At 41.3% G+C, this 16,353-nt stretch overlaps 1 protein-coding gene across 1 annotated transcript in view; it reads left to right on the forward strand.

Annotated features, from left to right (window-relative positions):
* The first annotated feature begins 503 nt into the window (after positions 1 to 503).
* The window catches only part of LOC112109690 (synaptic vesicle membrane protein VAT-1 homolog-like), a 43,885-nt gene continuing 28,035 nt past the window's right edge, over positions 504 to 16,353 (forward strand). The window contains exons 1-2 of the mRNA XM_026663608.1: positions 504 to 782; positions 10,980 to 11,109. Of these exons, the coding sequence (XP_026519393.1) occupies positions 547 to 782; positions 10,980 to 11,109 (366 nt within the window). The 5' untranslated portion in view covers positions 504 to 546. The remainder of the gene's footprint in view (positions 783 to 10,979; positions 11,110 to 16,353) is intronic.

Below are 16,353 nucleotides of genomic sequence, written 5' to 3' on the forward strand. Positions count from 1 at the left end.
GCAGTATGATCTGAGGGGAGGAATCCTATGGGAATACTGCCCCCCGCCCCTCTCTTAGCGCTCTCCGGGCAGGTCAGTAGGGATAGCTGACTCATACCTACCCAAACCCAGCCCTACATAACCCACTGTCAGGCTGGCTGAGAAATGCGCAGTAAGCCCACATAGACCTGGGCTGAGGTCACCTACTAATGGGTAGAGAATCTCCAGACAATAATCCCCCCCCCCAGCCCAGGGCTTCCCCACCAACCCCTTCTGCCCATGTCAAATTATGCAGCCCGGGAGCTGTCTAGATACCCGGGTACCTGGCACCAGATCAACTCGTCGTCATAGATTAACTGGGATAGGCACTCACGGGGGCTACCTGCGGGGCTGGTGATTCGTGCTGCGCAGCTACTCTGTGCATTGCGGTAGGGCTGGAAGGACCAGAGCCCCATTCAACCAGCTGCAGCCATTGCACATCCCAGCATCACCCACATTCAACAGGCGGACAAGGCTGAGCGCAGCCCCCTCCACCGCCGCAGCTTTGCAGCCCGCCAGCCCAGCGCCATGGCCAAGGAAGGCGCGGAGAAAGCGGACGAGACGGAGCAGATGATCGAGAAGGAGGGAGGCAAGGAAGCTGCCGAGGGCAGCGGCGGCGGCAGCAGCAGCCTGCGGGCAGGGGACACCAAGGAGATGCGAGCCGTGCTGCTGTCTGGCTTCGGGGGGCTCAACAAGCTCAGGGTGTCCAAGAAAGTCATGCCGGAGCCTCAGGAAGGGGAGCTCAAAATCCGAGTCAAAGCCTGGTCCAGTATCGCCTCTCTCTGCCTCTCCCCATCCCTCCCCGCCCTCCATAGGCAGCAGCGGCACCCCCCACCCCACATCCCCTCGGCAGCATCTTGTGATCGTGATTGTTGCATTTGTGCCTGGGGCGGGCGTGGGACCGTGTCAGGTTCAGGAAGGCAGGAGAGGGAGAAGGCTCTGTCCTTGTACTGCATGGGGCAGGGAAAGGGCATGGGGTCAAAGAGAGGGAAATAACCACCCCGCCCTCTTGCCCGGGAACAGGGTTCAATGGGCATTTCCATATGTTCTTTACAGCCACTTTTATTCTAAATCCCTCTCCCTCCCCTTCGCTCTGACAGTCTCAGGGAGCCTCTAGCAGCAGAGCATCCTGTAACTTGACATGCATGTCTGTGTATGTTTCTGGGGATTGATTTCTGCATTGTGAAGCACTCGTTTCCCTGCCCCTTTGAGCTCCTGTTGGAGAAGACAGGCAGCAAATGGGAATCCACCTCGGTGCTTGCTATTAAACTGGTTACCCCTCCCCCAGGCCTGTGACTTTGCAGTGTTTAGTGTAGCAGATTTTTGTGCTGACCCTGTATCTGTAAAGTTTAGCTTCAGGTGTTACTATTTTGCAGGCTGTCCTAAGTTTCCCTTTGTCAGAAATTGCAAATTGGAGCTCTCTGTGGGTGTTTGATTTGGTTTCTCTCCCCATCTGAAGTCAAAAGGCAGTTAATTATTTCATTAACTTCCCTCGTTCACCATTTTCTCTCAACCCCACTTCTGAGCTGCTTTGGCAGTTTCTCTCTCCCATTGCAGGTCATCTTTCCCATATCTCTCTCTAACTTCAGTAGCTTACATTTTATTTTCATTTGATAGCTCCAGAGAGCAAATCTATACTGAGAACAGTTCGTACCAAAATATATTTTCTCTAGACAAGCCAAGGATAAAGGCAAAGTCATGGGTGTTTGTGCTGCAAGCGGTTGTTCTTTCACTTCTAATGCCAAAAAAAGAGAATAATATTGCTTTTAATGTCTGAGTTTTTCAGAGCTGATTGGAAGAATTGGGAATATTCGGCCAGCTACGTTGGGGTTTGTTTTTTATCTGAGAAATGTTGGTGTACCGCTGATTGGTTGCTATACTGCTGAGTAGCATGACCTTTCCTTTTGATACTTGCCATTATTTTTCCTCACTAGACAATACCATTGCCTTTTTTTTTTCTTCAAGCTTCTCTTTGAGCACTGGCAACAGATCAAAACAACTTCCCCCCTCTCCCCCGCCCCTAAAGTTCTTGTGAGGAATTGGTGGGTGGTTAGTGACCAGTCAGGATCTAGAAATGTTTGGTCCAAGCCTTCCTGTTAAGAACAGTTTTTCAGACAATCTAAGCTGGATTTTTTTGTTCTTAAGTCTCATATTTATAACTAATAGAGGCCAAAACCTAGAATCTGTCTGTGTACAGAACTTCCTTGAAGTCATGGATTTTTCAGGCCAGAAGGACCATTATGATCATCTAGTCTGATTTCCTGCATAACAAAGGCCAAAGAATTTTTCTAGATGTCATTGGGAGTTAGGTCCTCTGTGCACACAATCTGAAGAGTAAAGCACTGTGATCACAAAGCGGTAATCTGCTGCTATGTAAATGCTTTGGCATTTGTGGAAAATAAATGTGAAGGTGAAGGCTGAGCTGTTTATTTTAGAAGCAATCAACACTGAAAGTGACACTGGTTTATGGCAATGACTTTGTTTTATCAGTGTATCCAAAGGGTATCACTGAACCTGCTGTGTTCTGATAGGTTTGCAAAACAGACACATTGACTGTAGATCTAGTCAGTCAGACACTGGCTTTTCCATATTGTATTTTTGTGAATCAGCTGGTCTATTCCTGATGAGAGTATATTTTCCTCCTCACTTGCATCAGTGAATTATGGTCAGCTATCCAGCAACCTGAATGATTAATATAGATGCAGGACAGGATTTTGCCTCCTTTTTTTTTTTTTTTTTTAAAGTGTCTTGCAGCTTATGGGCACTATGGGAAATAAATGAAAACCAGTCCATGCTGACTATATTGAATATAGTGAAACCTGCTTGGTGGTTTATGTCTGTAAAATCAGGGTTTGGTTAATATTGATCAGAGCTGTAATGTCTTTTCACTGGGGGTTTTTTCAATCATTAAATATTTAAAAGTTAACATTTGTAATTTTGAATGTGGTGTGTGTCTGTGTTCCTTTTAAAATGCCTAAGTGATTGACAGGACTTACTTCCATGTATGCACATGAATTTCCTCTTCATCAAGACTGCAGACCTCTATGTGTTACAAATAACAGTAGTTAGCTGTGTAGTGAATACTTAGCTGTAAAATAATACTTAGCTTTTCAATAGACTCTAAGTGTTTTGTTACTGTTAATAAACTGTTGGAGGTGTACACCCACTGTTTTTGTATCAGTGGAGCCTCTCAAGTAAACTACTACTTTGTAGTTATGCTTGGATCACTTATTACGCTATATATTTTTGAAGCTGTAGCACAGTTGAAGGTGGAGGAACATGCAGATTGGTGAAAGGCCATGTAGCCTACCATAGCCAATGTCTGTTCTCAGCTGGAAGCGGGCAGAAGGGGTGAGATCAAGGGGCCAAAACTTGTTTTGAGCAACTAATGGGAAGGGATTAGGTCATTGACCCTTGTGTTTGCAGCTGGTAAAGAGAGAAAAGGGAGTAGAAATGGTGCTGGTTGCATGGGTTTGGTTAGGAGATTGGTTGAGGAAATGATGAAAATGCCTGTTGTGGCCAGTGGAGCATGCTCTTTATAATATATAAGATGCAGAATGCATCGAGGATGAGCTTTTCTAGCATTGCCTACTCTGAGTAGTACATTTAATTATGTCAATGTAAAGATAGCTGCCTCAAGCAAATGGGATTTTAAAGATGGGATTTGGGGGGCGTGGGGGAAGAATCAAACCAACCATACAGCTTTTGCTAAATATTAGTTAGAAAACCTAATAAGAGGCACAAGTACCTGTACAGTCTGTACATACTCATTGCAGGAATGAAGACAGTTAAATGTTACCTTCCTGTTTCAGAGTACTATAAATAGGAGAAACTTGGGACCCACTGTAGTGTTGCTATTAATGCTAAGCCAGATGAATAACTTTTTTCTTTGAAGTCCTGAAATATCAATGATTTGCCTGAAAGTTTCTTTCCTTTGTGATGAGTCATACGTTAGCCTCATTCAGTGACTAAGAGATGGAGCAATAGTCAGTGCCCAAGCTGAATCACAGCTTTTGCATATTCCCTATAATTATTTCTTGATTGGTAATGATGGAGCAGCTCGGCACTGCTATTGTTTATTTTGTCTGTGTCTAACAAAATGCCTGAGTTCATACTGTTTTCAAGATCAGATAAACAGCTAGAACAAACCTACCCCAAATACAGCAGTGAGCGGAAGACAGGTAATGATCTCATATAATTGCCTCCCTTTATTTATTTTTCATCTTGATATGGTAGCTGTTGCTGCTGCTCCTCATGATGCATATGCGTAGATGGGGGGCAGGGGTGACCCTTTTTGCCTTCTTGGCATTTGTGAAAGAACAGAGCTGTCTCCTAAATTAGAAGCAAGTAAAACAAATCCCACGTGTAACAGAGTGGCACATAGTGTCAAATGTACTCTTAAAGATAGTCTTATTCATATTTCATGTGTTTCTCTAAATAAAAGGAAAGTATGAGCTCTCCTCTTAAAAAAAGAAATTGAGAGATTTCATGTTTTCAGGAGTCACTTTAGATCAGTGGTGGGCAACCTGCGCATGCAGCCCATCAGGGTAATCTTCTGGCGCGCCACGAGACAGTGTTTACATTGATCGTCCGCAGGCATGGCCGCCTGCAGCTCCCAGTGGCTGTGGTTCACCGTTCCCGGCCAATGGGAGCTGTGGGAAGTGGCAGCCAGCACGTCCGTGCAGCCCGCGGCGCTTCCCACAGCTCCCAGTGGCTGGGAACAGTGAACCGCAGTCACTGGGAGCTGCGGGCAGCCGTGCCTGCAGACCGTCAATGTATATACACTGTCTCGCGGCCTGCCAGCGGATTACCCTGACGGGCCGCAGGTTGCCCACCACTGTTTTAGATAATTCAGGCAAAGGGAGGAGGAATACTTTTAGGAATATGGGTCCAGGTCCTCAAAGATATTTAGGCTACTAATGTCAATTGATTTCAGTGTAAGTTAGGAACCCTACATATCTTTGAGGATCTGGGCCACAGGGCCTGACTGTCTCCTTACTTGCTCTGATATAAACCCAGTGAGTTCAATGGGGTTACTCCTGAGTTACACCAGAGTAAGCAAGAAAATCAGATCCATTACATAGTACCAGCCCAACTTGGGACATAGAGGGCACCCTGCAGCATTGGCATTGTGTTTAGATAGGGGCCAGGGACTGAGCAATTCAGAGTCCTGGAGTGGGCAGCCCTGCACTGGATGGGGAAGAGTAAAGAAAACATATTTTATCTCCACCCCCAGACCTGCAGAGATTGTCAGGGAAAAGTAATACAGCCACTCTCCATGTTAGGGAGCCGAGAAATGCCACACTCCTACTGAGTAGTAGACGAAGGTGGAGCCTCAGAGCAGTTGCAGTGGCACTTGGTTAAGAATTCAGATACACCACTGACTCTGTATTGGGCAAACCCCTGCCCAATGACAGAACAATCAAGGGGGGGGGTGATTTAGCCCATAAAGTTCAGCTTATTTGACATGCTTATTAATATCGCTGCTATTTCACAGGCTAGTCCCGGCAGAACCCCTGCCTGAATACTCTGTTCCTGGGGAGTAGGTACTTGTCATTCTATGCCTTCTTTCTCAGACTCCAATTGCATCCAAACTTTGACTTAAAATGAAAACTACAGTTAGAACAGAACCGAACTCTGCCCACTTCCCTACTGCGTTACCTACAGTCCACCCTCTATTAACTCCTGCATATTTCTTAAGCCAAAGTCAGAAGTCTTGTCCTTCCGTCAGGACCCCAGAGCTAGCTATTCTGTAAAGCAATCACTTATTTATCAATAGTTCGTCTTCAAATCATGTCCCCAGTGTGCCATTCAGGTAGTTCACTGGGGAACTTGAAATTGCCCATAATGAATTGTCCCTGCAGACTTGAAGTGTCTTCAGTCTCCTGTAATATTCTCTACAGTTATGCTAATATTCCTTTTACCTGAGATTTTTAACCAAAGAGATTCCACCCTGTGGTCAGCTCCTAAATGTTAAACAGTTTTCTGCGTTCCCCAACCTTTGAGGAAGTTTGGATCTGAACTTTGTAGCTCTAAAGCAACACCTCCTCTGAACCCCTATGCAAGACAACCTCTCCTTCCTACATGTATCATAAGCAGGGATTGTCATACCAGTAGTAATATAGAACAGTATTAGTATCCTATTGTTCATAGAGGAAAAGCAATTTTATATTTGTGTGATTATTCTCAGTATGCCCTTTAGCCACTGTCCAAATTACAGCAAAAGCATCCACGTCTAATAAAATGGAGGCCACAGCTTTCAAATATCAGAAGTTTGTACAGAAAAGACCGAGGAGGCTATTCTCTTGTGCCAGACTATGAAGCCAACCTGTCCCTTTCAAATTAGAGCAGACACAAGGAATTTTGACGAGGGATTCCATGAGGCCTAATGTTGCACAGATAATTAATAGACTAGCAATTTACCTCTTGATTCTTGCATTCAAATTTATCTTAAGCTTATTAAAAATGAGTTTGCTGGTCTCATCATCGAGCCCTGTTCTGCTCTGAGTTACCTCATTGATGTTGATGAGGATTGTACACATGGCCTTATGAAATGGAAATGGAAATAGAAAATGGAGTTTCAAATCAGGCCAGGAATAAGTCAGAGACATGAAACTTTGCCCAGATGCCACTATTTGGACATATGTTATACATGCCCTTTTTGATAAATGGCATGTAGCCAAAGTACTTCTCCTGACACAGTATCAGGAACATTCAAAAATATATGTGAACAAGTCATTTATAGGAGAATAAAATGTGATGAAGGGGAAAGAAGTTATATAGTGTGTGACTAAAGTATTTAAATATCAGGGCCAAAATCAAACTTGATTTCTCAGCTATGAATTAAATTATAATTAATTAAATAAATTCAAAATTTTTCATTATATACCCCGATATCACAATTATTTTAGGGCTGTCAAACAATTAAAAATAATTGCGAATAATAGTGAGATTAAAAATAGATGTAATTAATCACTCTGTTAAACAATAATAGAATACCAATTTCAATATTTTTGGATGTTCTACATTTTCAAATATATTGATTTCAATTACAACACAGAATACAAAGTGTATAATGCTCACTTTCTATTATTTTTTTATTACAAATATTTACACTGTAGAAAAGATTTTTAAAAAAGACCTACAAGTTGAAGCATGAAGGGGCATATGAATGTTTAGCACATCTGGCACATAAATAGCTTGCAGTGCCAGCCACAACAGTGCCATGCAAATGCCTGTTCTCACTTTCAGGAGGCATTGTAAATAAGAAGAGGGCAGCATTATCTCCCGTAAATGTAAACAAACTTGTTTATCTCAGCAATTGGCTGAACAAGAAGTAGGACTAAGTGGACTCGTAGGGTCTAAAGTTTTACATTGTTTTGTTTTTGAGTGCAGTTATTTAAAAAAATACAAATTCTGCATTTGTATTTCATGATAAAGAAATTGCACTACAGTACTTGTATGAGGTGAATTGAAAAATACTATTTATTTTGTTTCTTTACAGTGCAAATATTTGTAATAATAACATAAAGTGAGCACTGTACACTTTGTATTGTAACTGAAATAAATATTTTTGAAGATGTAGAAAAACATCCAAAAATACTGATAGTAAATTTCAGTTGGTATTCTATAATTGCAGTTTTCATGTATTGTTAAACAATAAATCACAAACATTTTAATCTAGTTAATTTGTTTTGCGTTAATCGCTTGAGTTAACTGTGATTAATTGACCGCCCTAATTTTTTTTTTTTAATTCTACACCTTCGTGTTCCTTCCCAATCCTGTTCTAGTAACAAGTTTATTTTAATAGGGATGAAATTTTGTATTAATGCTGCTGCTGTTTCCTGGGGATAAAGACAAAAGGCAAGGAATTGGTTTGCTAGAGTTATGTAGTCAGATTCATAATTGAAAACATTCCCATTCAAAAAATGTCTGCCAAATAATTCCGTCAGAATGAGTAGGTGCATAGGTGCTGGTGCATTAAGGTGTGATGATATATACATAAAATCATGTTTTTCAAATAGCCACAGTCATAGCCACGTCTGTCTGGGTGCCCCCTGCCTGCTTTAATGTCACAACCCCAATTCCTCTGCTTGTTCTTGCATCACAACTCCATCCCCAGTTACCCAGTGGGAGTAGAATATAGGAAAGGTTAATTAAGTAACTTTTGTAAAGCACTCGAATTGTGGAAAGATCTAGACAAGGCCTGGTCTACACTACGGGATTAATTCGGATTTAGCAGCGTTAATTCGAATTAACCCTTCACCCGTCCACACAACAGAGCCATTTAGTTCGAATTAAAGGGCGCTTTAAATCGACTTCTGTACTCCACCTCGACGAGCGGAGTAGCGCCAAAATCGATTTTGTTAATTCGAATTAGGGTTAGTGTGGCCGCCACCACCGAATTAATGTGGTTAAAATTAATGGGGTAGTGTGGCCGCACACCACCGAATTAATGTGGTTAAAAACCGAATTAATGTGCTTAGTGTGGCCGCGCACAATCGAATTTATACAACCTGTTTCCCAAATTCGAATTATCTAAATTCGGATTAATCCCGTAGTGTAGACATACCCCTAGACAATGGTCTCCAATGAAGTTAACATTTGTGAGCAGTGTTGCCTACCATGTGTGTAAATATTGTTTTTAAATGGTGATCATTGTGTATGTCCTTCACTTTCTCTTAAATAGTCCCAAAAGCTCTTTATCATTCAGAATTTTCCTACCCTATACATAACATTACAGAAGGTGAATTGCCTTGATAGTTTTCTGATCAGATGCAGCCTTTCTGCAATCATTTTTAAGCCTCGAACCTGCAATGTGCTGTGCCCCTGCTAATGATTCTCACTGTAGGCTTAGTGCAATCACTGTGTACAACTGTCTTTTTATCTTTCCTCTGGGTCTTCAGGGAGGACAGATGGCCCAGTGGTTTGGGTACTGGCTAAGGGGATGGTAGGACCAACGTTCAGTTTCATGCTCTTCTGTGGGTTTTATGTGTATCCTTGAACAAGCTGATTAGCTTCATTTCCCCTTCTGTAGAAAGGATATAATAATGCTTCCCATGGGGTCCAGGAGAGGAGATGGGCACAGTCGGGATAAAAAAACTTCCCATTGAAATGTCATGAAAATGATATCCCTATGACTTTGTCAGTCATGAGACACATGTCAATTCTGCAACTTCAGTTTTCAAAGTTGTATTTTCCAAAAGTGGCCCATAATCTTTCTCATGCACAAATCAAGGATGGGTTGAGGGCACTTTTAAAATTTTATCCACAACTGCCTTCAATGTTTGCATTAGATGGAATTTCCACTGAAGTTCCTAATGACCTAGATCTCACCATGAATTGTCATGGTTTCATGTGTCACTTTGTCTTTATCCTGTTTTATGTTTATCAGAGTTGTCCATGTCTTTGTTAGTAACCAGATGAAAGCCCTGATCTTGCAAACACGCATGAGTGACTTTGTGTGTGACCAGTCAATGGGTCTATCTGCGTGAGAGAGATGACTCATGTGCATAACTTTGCAGAATACAGGGCCCCGGTATACATCTTTTCCGGCTGGCAGTAATTATGGGGCTATGCTCTGAAACAATAGATTGGGACTGTAGTATATTCTAGCTAGTTATAAATGTAAGGAGTCTTCAGAATGTGTGCATGGTGCTTGATGTGTGTGGAATCTATACAATGAGGCACTGGATAAACAAAATACTTTTCCCCCTGGTATCTTTAAAAAAAAAAATACCTGTGCTTTTTTATTTATTTATTTTAATAAAATATGAGATACAAAGACAAAGTAAGGAGGCCTCATGATTTTCACAAAATTGAGCATACAAGGGAAAGTCATCAGTGATTCTTCTGAGCAGCCGCCCACATGAGAGTTCAAAGACCTAAATCAATCTTTTGCAAAGACTGTTTAAAAATGATCAGGTGCAAGAGCGTCTATAATAGTTTATTGATGATAACATTCCATTTGATGTTTAATAAATTCTCACTAACGATTCTGTTCCTTGCCGAGATAACAGCAGATTCCTCCCTGGTGTTACACCAGCAATTTAAGTGCAGTTACACCAAGGTTGCATCTGGCCCAAAATATCTATAGCATATATCAGTGGATTATATACAAACTCCTAACGAATATCACTTCACTGTTTGCAATTTTTTGAAGTCCTTAAAGAATATCTCCAATCACTGCATTGTCCTTTCTCTGAAATAAACCACCGTTTATCAGTGCATACTAGGGAACTTTTAGTGCCCATCAGCAGGATCCATATGGACAGTTAGGGTGCAGCATGTTGGAGTGCTATAGATTTACACTCCAGCATGCCCCACAGTCAGTGTTCAGGTAGACATGTCCCTCGGCTCACACATAGATTTACAACAGTAATGCTGAGACCTCACCATACCAACCCTGCATGTGCTCTATGTACCTGGAATAGCCTAACCATCCTTATTTACAGAAGTAGTCTGCTTTTCACAGAGCTACATATTTTTAATACTGAAAGATGTGTGTGTATTTCACAATAATTCAAAATGTCTTGTAAAGCGTCATGAGATATCTCAGGGGATTAGTAATGAGAAGGAGCCTTTCATCTTTAGATCACTGATCTGACTGATCTTTTAGATCACTGATCTGACTCTGATCCAGGTGGTAATGATCTCTGATCTGAAACAGTAGTTATGACTCCAGTGCAACCTCTAAGCATAGGAGCTCAGTGTAATCACAGATCTAGTAGCCCTACCTCCAAGACAGCCCATGCAGAGCTGACTTACAGCCAAGTTTTTCCATGAGAGAAGATGTGAATTCCCTCTGCACACTTGCTCCACACCTGCCTACCCATGTGCAGGAGAACAATGCAGCATTACGAATAATGGAAGCCTTCAACATCTTTCATTGTCCCAGCTGAGTTTCTCTCCCTCCTACTCCCATGTTAGTGTTTTGATTTTGTTTTTTCTTGTGTTTACAGTGGTTTAAACTTCATTGATCTGATGGTGCGGCAGGGGAATATCGACAATCCTCCCAAGACACCACTTGTTCCTGGATTTGAGTGTTCTGGGATCATAGAAGCTCTGGGGGACAGTGTGGCAGGGTTTGAGGTAATATTTCCTTTATCTTGCAGTGTGATCAAGGAAACAGCATTTGACTAGGAGTGGAGAAGAAAGGATTTAAGGCCAGATTCTGCCACCCTTGCTCACTTTGAGTAGCATCTGAAAGCTTCTCTACCCAGTGAGTCAGTGGTCAGCAAGCCAGGGTGGGATTCTACAGCACACTAGTTTGCTGCACATTGATTGGCCCTGTGGACCCTCCTACAATGCACTGAAATTTCTGCAGTGGGCTTTGCCATATTCCTGTTTGAAACATTAAAAGTAGCTTGAAACGGGACTATGTCAAAGCCCACCAGGGAACTTTTAGTGCACTGGAGAAGAGGCCACATGGCCAGTTAGTGTGCAGCAAGCCAGGGTGCTGTAGATTTATACCCTGGCTTCCCGCACACTAACTCACCGCATAGACAAGACCTTACTCTGCAAGTAGCCCTATTGAAAATGCAGGGTAAGAAACTATCCAACTAAGTAGGGAGTGAAGGGACAGAACTGGGCCATTAACTATCAGCAGACACTTCCTACAAGAATAATTTTCTAGTCTAGTAAGCTAAGATAAAACCACACTGATCTGAACCTTGATTAGTGAAGAACTGTATTTAATCAGAATGAGATCGGTTTCTCCAGAGGGGAATTTAAATTCATGGAAAAAGTTCCCCAGCTTATCCAAAACCTTATGTATACATTCTGTTCAACAATGTCTTACGGTAATCTTCCTTAATGGGGAAAAATTCTATTACTTCTTTCTTTTTAGTGCATCAAGAGTCTTTTTACTTTTCATCGGTTTATCCCATTTCTAGAAATTCCATTTTAAAAGATTTTAGACTGCTATATTGTGTTTAAAGACCTGCCCAGATTGGCACTTTGGGGCAAGTATTCTTTTAACACGCAGAAGTTGAAATAAGTTTTAATGTTTCCTGTACTGAAAGCTCTATTGCAAAGCAAACTGACTTCAATGCTGGCCCAGCACCTTGAAGATGAAAAACCTTATATGAGTGCTAACTGTTGTTAATTATCATTGTTGCGTTTTAGATTTCCCCTTGGTCCAGCCAGCCAAAGTTAGTTGATATGATCAAAGTTAATATGATCACAGGCCTTCAAGATTCTTCTGATTCTGATATTGGCACCGAGTGTGACAAACACTATAAATGAGACTGCATTTTCAAATTATAACTCAGCTGTAATTCCTGTTATAAAAAACAACTTGATATGCAGCATGTCTTATTATCTCAGAGGTGAAATTCATTGATGTGCCCGGCGGCCCCATGTCGGACCTTCTGGGATATAATAGTGTTGTGGAGGCAGTGGGCAGAGCAGTCTTCACAATTTGGCCATTCCTTCGTTACCTACCCATTTAACCATCCTGCCCTGCTGCCTCCTACTCTGCCAATGATGGCAGCCTCCATTACTCACATGTCTGTTCCTCCCACAGATAAGTTTGTGCTTCCTTCCTTACTGCCCCTTATGCATGAAAATGCCCTGCCGGAACTAATCCATACAGCCAGTACTGCCACCTCCTCCAAATTCCTCTTAAAGACTCACTTCTGCCATGATGCTTATGATACGCTGCCAACTGGTAATGACTAGGCAGGAAGCCAGCAGACACGGCTGAGATCATTTATATTCCCTTTTTATTTATACGTTAAAAGAGTCAAAATAATTGGACTAGAAATCTGCTAATTTTACACATCGTCCATCTGTGTAACCATATTTCCTATCACTGTTACCCCCCTCCCCTAAACACTCCCACTGTTGCTTAGTCCCAGTTGTTGGGTCTTGACTTAAATTAGATTGTAAACTCAGGGACTGTCTCTTATGCTGTGTTTGTACAATGCCTAAAATAACATTAGAATAACAATGCCCTCATTCTGCTTTGAGACTCTAAGCACTCGGATAAGACTAATAATAATTTACTCACTGTTCATGCAGGGAAGGGTGAATTTCACCCTAGTTGTACAGTGTTAAATGACAACTAATTAAAATAACAGGGATCTCATACGATCTCATCCCATAGCTGGCACCAGGTATTTTAAAGCACCTGTATTATGTGTAAAATGTACAGCATCCCACTCTGTTTTCCATCATTTATGTTAAACATCTCTCTTAGCTGAAACCTTCTGTTTTAACTTCCCACAGTATTTTCTTGATTTACATGCAAATCCTGCTGAACAAATGCAACATGGAGGTGTGACTCTCCTGAAGCAGGACTGCTGGGCATGTGTCAATTATTTTCATTCTTATCTCTGCAACGTGTTTTGTCAATGTAATGAAATAATCCGGCCTCCTTTTTTTTGATACTTATTGTATTTTTTTCTCATTTAAGTAGATATTGCATAAGGAGAGCTTTATTAGGCAGCATTATTGTTCTTCCACAAGAGCTTTGTGAACAGTGCTCAGTTACATGACAGACCATGGTCCATTTGGTTTCTAATAGGGTCTCATTAGGAACGAGGCTAGTATTGCTTAGAACTATTTTTTCCTTCAAGGAATCACAGCTTTTCCACTACCTTTTTCCTATAAACAATAATTTCTTTGTCTGAAACCTGTGCTCTCAGATGTGCAGATCTAGCATTCTTTGTTTGTTTGTTTTTTTAAGAGTTAGGCTCTGTATAAAGCTGAGGAGAAATAATCCAGTGTATAGAACTAGTATAATGAGATTCTGCTTTGGATTAGATTTTTGTCTGCATTTTTTGGTCTAAACTTCTCTAATCCTTTTGAAATGGAAATCATACAGCTATAGGATATGAATGTTTGCTTGAATATCATTATGCCTGACTGATTATATTGGGTCTCCTTTAAAAGTCGTGATCAAGAGCATGATATGAACAGGGTGGATCATGCTCATTCTGATAGAACCATCCTCTAATTAAAACAAGGCTTTGTAATTTTTAGACATATTTTACATAACGACAGCAATGGCTGGGTTATCTAGTAGAGAGACCTGAGACCATAAAGAAAGCTGAAACACACAAATATGAATACACTGATCAGGAAATGTACCATTCAGGTCAAAATCAGTATATGAAAATTAGAGAGAGCTGATGTTTGCTCCACACTTGTCACAACCTGGCATCTTTGTGTGCAGGGTCAAAAAGGCCAAAGGTTAACGCCCAAATCTTGTACACCTCTCCCCATAAGTGGACTCCATTTCCATGCAATGCCAGTGAAGTCACTGGGACTCCATGCTGTGGAGGATTAATATGAGCAGGATTCGGCCCATGGGCATGCGTCTGCAACTGAACTGAGCCTTTCATCTCTGGCATAGCCAAACTGGAATTTAATGGGTCTCTTCATTGCCTGAGAATATGACAAATCCAGGCTTCTAATGGCAACCCTCATTGATAGAGGTTTCTAAAAATGTTCTCCGCGTTGAATAAAAACCATCATTTAGCACAGCAGTTGAAGGGCCTGTTCCTACTTCCCACTGAAATCAATAGCTAAATTCCTATTGACTTCACAGGAAACAGGATCGGGCCCTTCCCATTTAAGAAGCTCTTAATTCCAGTGGCGGTGCTCAGTTGCAAAGATCTGAAGTGACATGCTGGTTAAACACTATAAAATATAGTAAAAGCATCCTCAGTACCTGGCAGGAGGGACCTCCGTGCTCTACCCCTTCAGTTCTGTAACTATTTTTTTTTTGTAATAAAGTATATACTGTAAAGTGCTAAAATCTTGTGCCAATTAATCTTATGCAGAAACCGTATGTTTAAAACGTAGGCACCTTTTTAACAGTGGAAGGGAAACAGCAGAACTGTTGTTAATATGAAGGACCCTTTCAAAAGAAGGAGGAATTTCAGTGAAATTGGAATGCAGTTGTGTTCACCGACTTCATCCAACAAGATATAAACCTTTCAGAACTGTCACCAGCACTTTAAATTTTAACTAACCTACAGTATCCCAAGGCCAAAGAGATGAAAGCATCTTGAGAGGCCAAAATGCTTTTGCACTGTAAACAGGTATTCTAAGGCAGCTGTCTCAGCATACCAGCTGCCTAATCATTGTCAAGTTTTCTTTTGTAAGCATGACAGCAAAGGAGAATTAAATGCATAGAGGCAAAACTTTGCTCACCTTAGTCACATGAGTCATCCCGTTGGACCAATTTCTGCTCTCACTTACCCTGGTGTAGTCTTCTTGAAGTTTTCCTATACCCGTGCAAGTGAGGAGAATTTGCCTTACATTTTCAGACATTCATATTATTATTCTTGGCTATCTATGCGGAATTGCTGTCTGAATTCTCAGAATCTGAAACTGCAATGAAGGCCTCTAGATAAATGTATGAAATTGATGTGCCTGCACTTCAGCCCAATCCCCAAGAGGCACTTAATGTGGCTAATATAATCTCACTCCATCTTCAAATTTATCTTATCTCCATTTTGTATTTGATAGAAGGCGTTTTTCACTAGTGTGTGTATATATTTTTTTCTATCATAATTGGGTCTTCAGTTGCAGGAAAAAAGAAGATTGCATTGCTCCTTTAATTCCTGCAGATGGGAGCTGATTGATTTAGAAGCTGGCATAAGAACCGAAGGACACAAGGTTGATGTTTGAAGTCCTATTTTAAAGTTATAGGCTCAAATTCTGTTCTGTCACAAAGGTCTAAACCCATGGTAGCTATACTGACTTCAGGGGAGTCACTCTGGAAATACATTGATATAGTTCAGAGCAGAATGTAGCCTCAGTAGTTAAGATCCTTGTCACATATTGATTATCTCCAGCAGGCAAAGGCAGTTTAAATATCTACTTAGAATAATATAACTACAAAGTAAACAGATAATGCTAGCATTAAAGTAAAAGGCTAAATCATTGGTTCTCAAACTTTCATATTGTGGTTTATTTCTTAAAATAGAAGGCCTCCCATTCTGATGTCCACACCTCCCCTTCAGCAAATGTATTGCCTGGAAAAGTAGCTTGTGAAAAATTCTTAAGATTAGGAAGGCCAGGTGAAAATAAACTCCCTTTTAGATGGGGTTGCTTATTCATGTCCGTTCGCTTTGTGTTGGTGCTCTCCTAGCCCTGCTCCCACATGCAGGACTTGCTTTCATTAGTAGCAAAGCTCCCCTCGCAGCTTGGACACCCCACTGCTAAAATCTTTTGATGTCACTTTGTAGTTTGGTCCTCCTGTGTTAGCTACCTTTCCAGTGTTAGTATTGCCTGCAAATTTAATCCTGATTAAATTTTCACCAAAGAAACAAACCAGCAAAGAAAGACCTGAAGCAGAGCTGTGATTTTGTTTTTAAGTAA

Source organism: Terrapene carolina, unplaced genomic scaffold (genome assembly GCF_002925995.2).
Source record: "Terrapene carolina triunguis isolate 2854851 unplaced genomic scaffold, T_m_triunguis-2.0 Scaffold33891, whole genome shotgun sequence".
NCBI lineage: Eukaryota > Metazoa > Chordata > Testudines > Emydidae > Terrapene > Terrapene triunguis.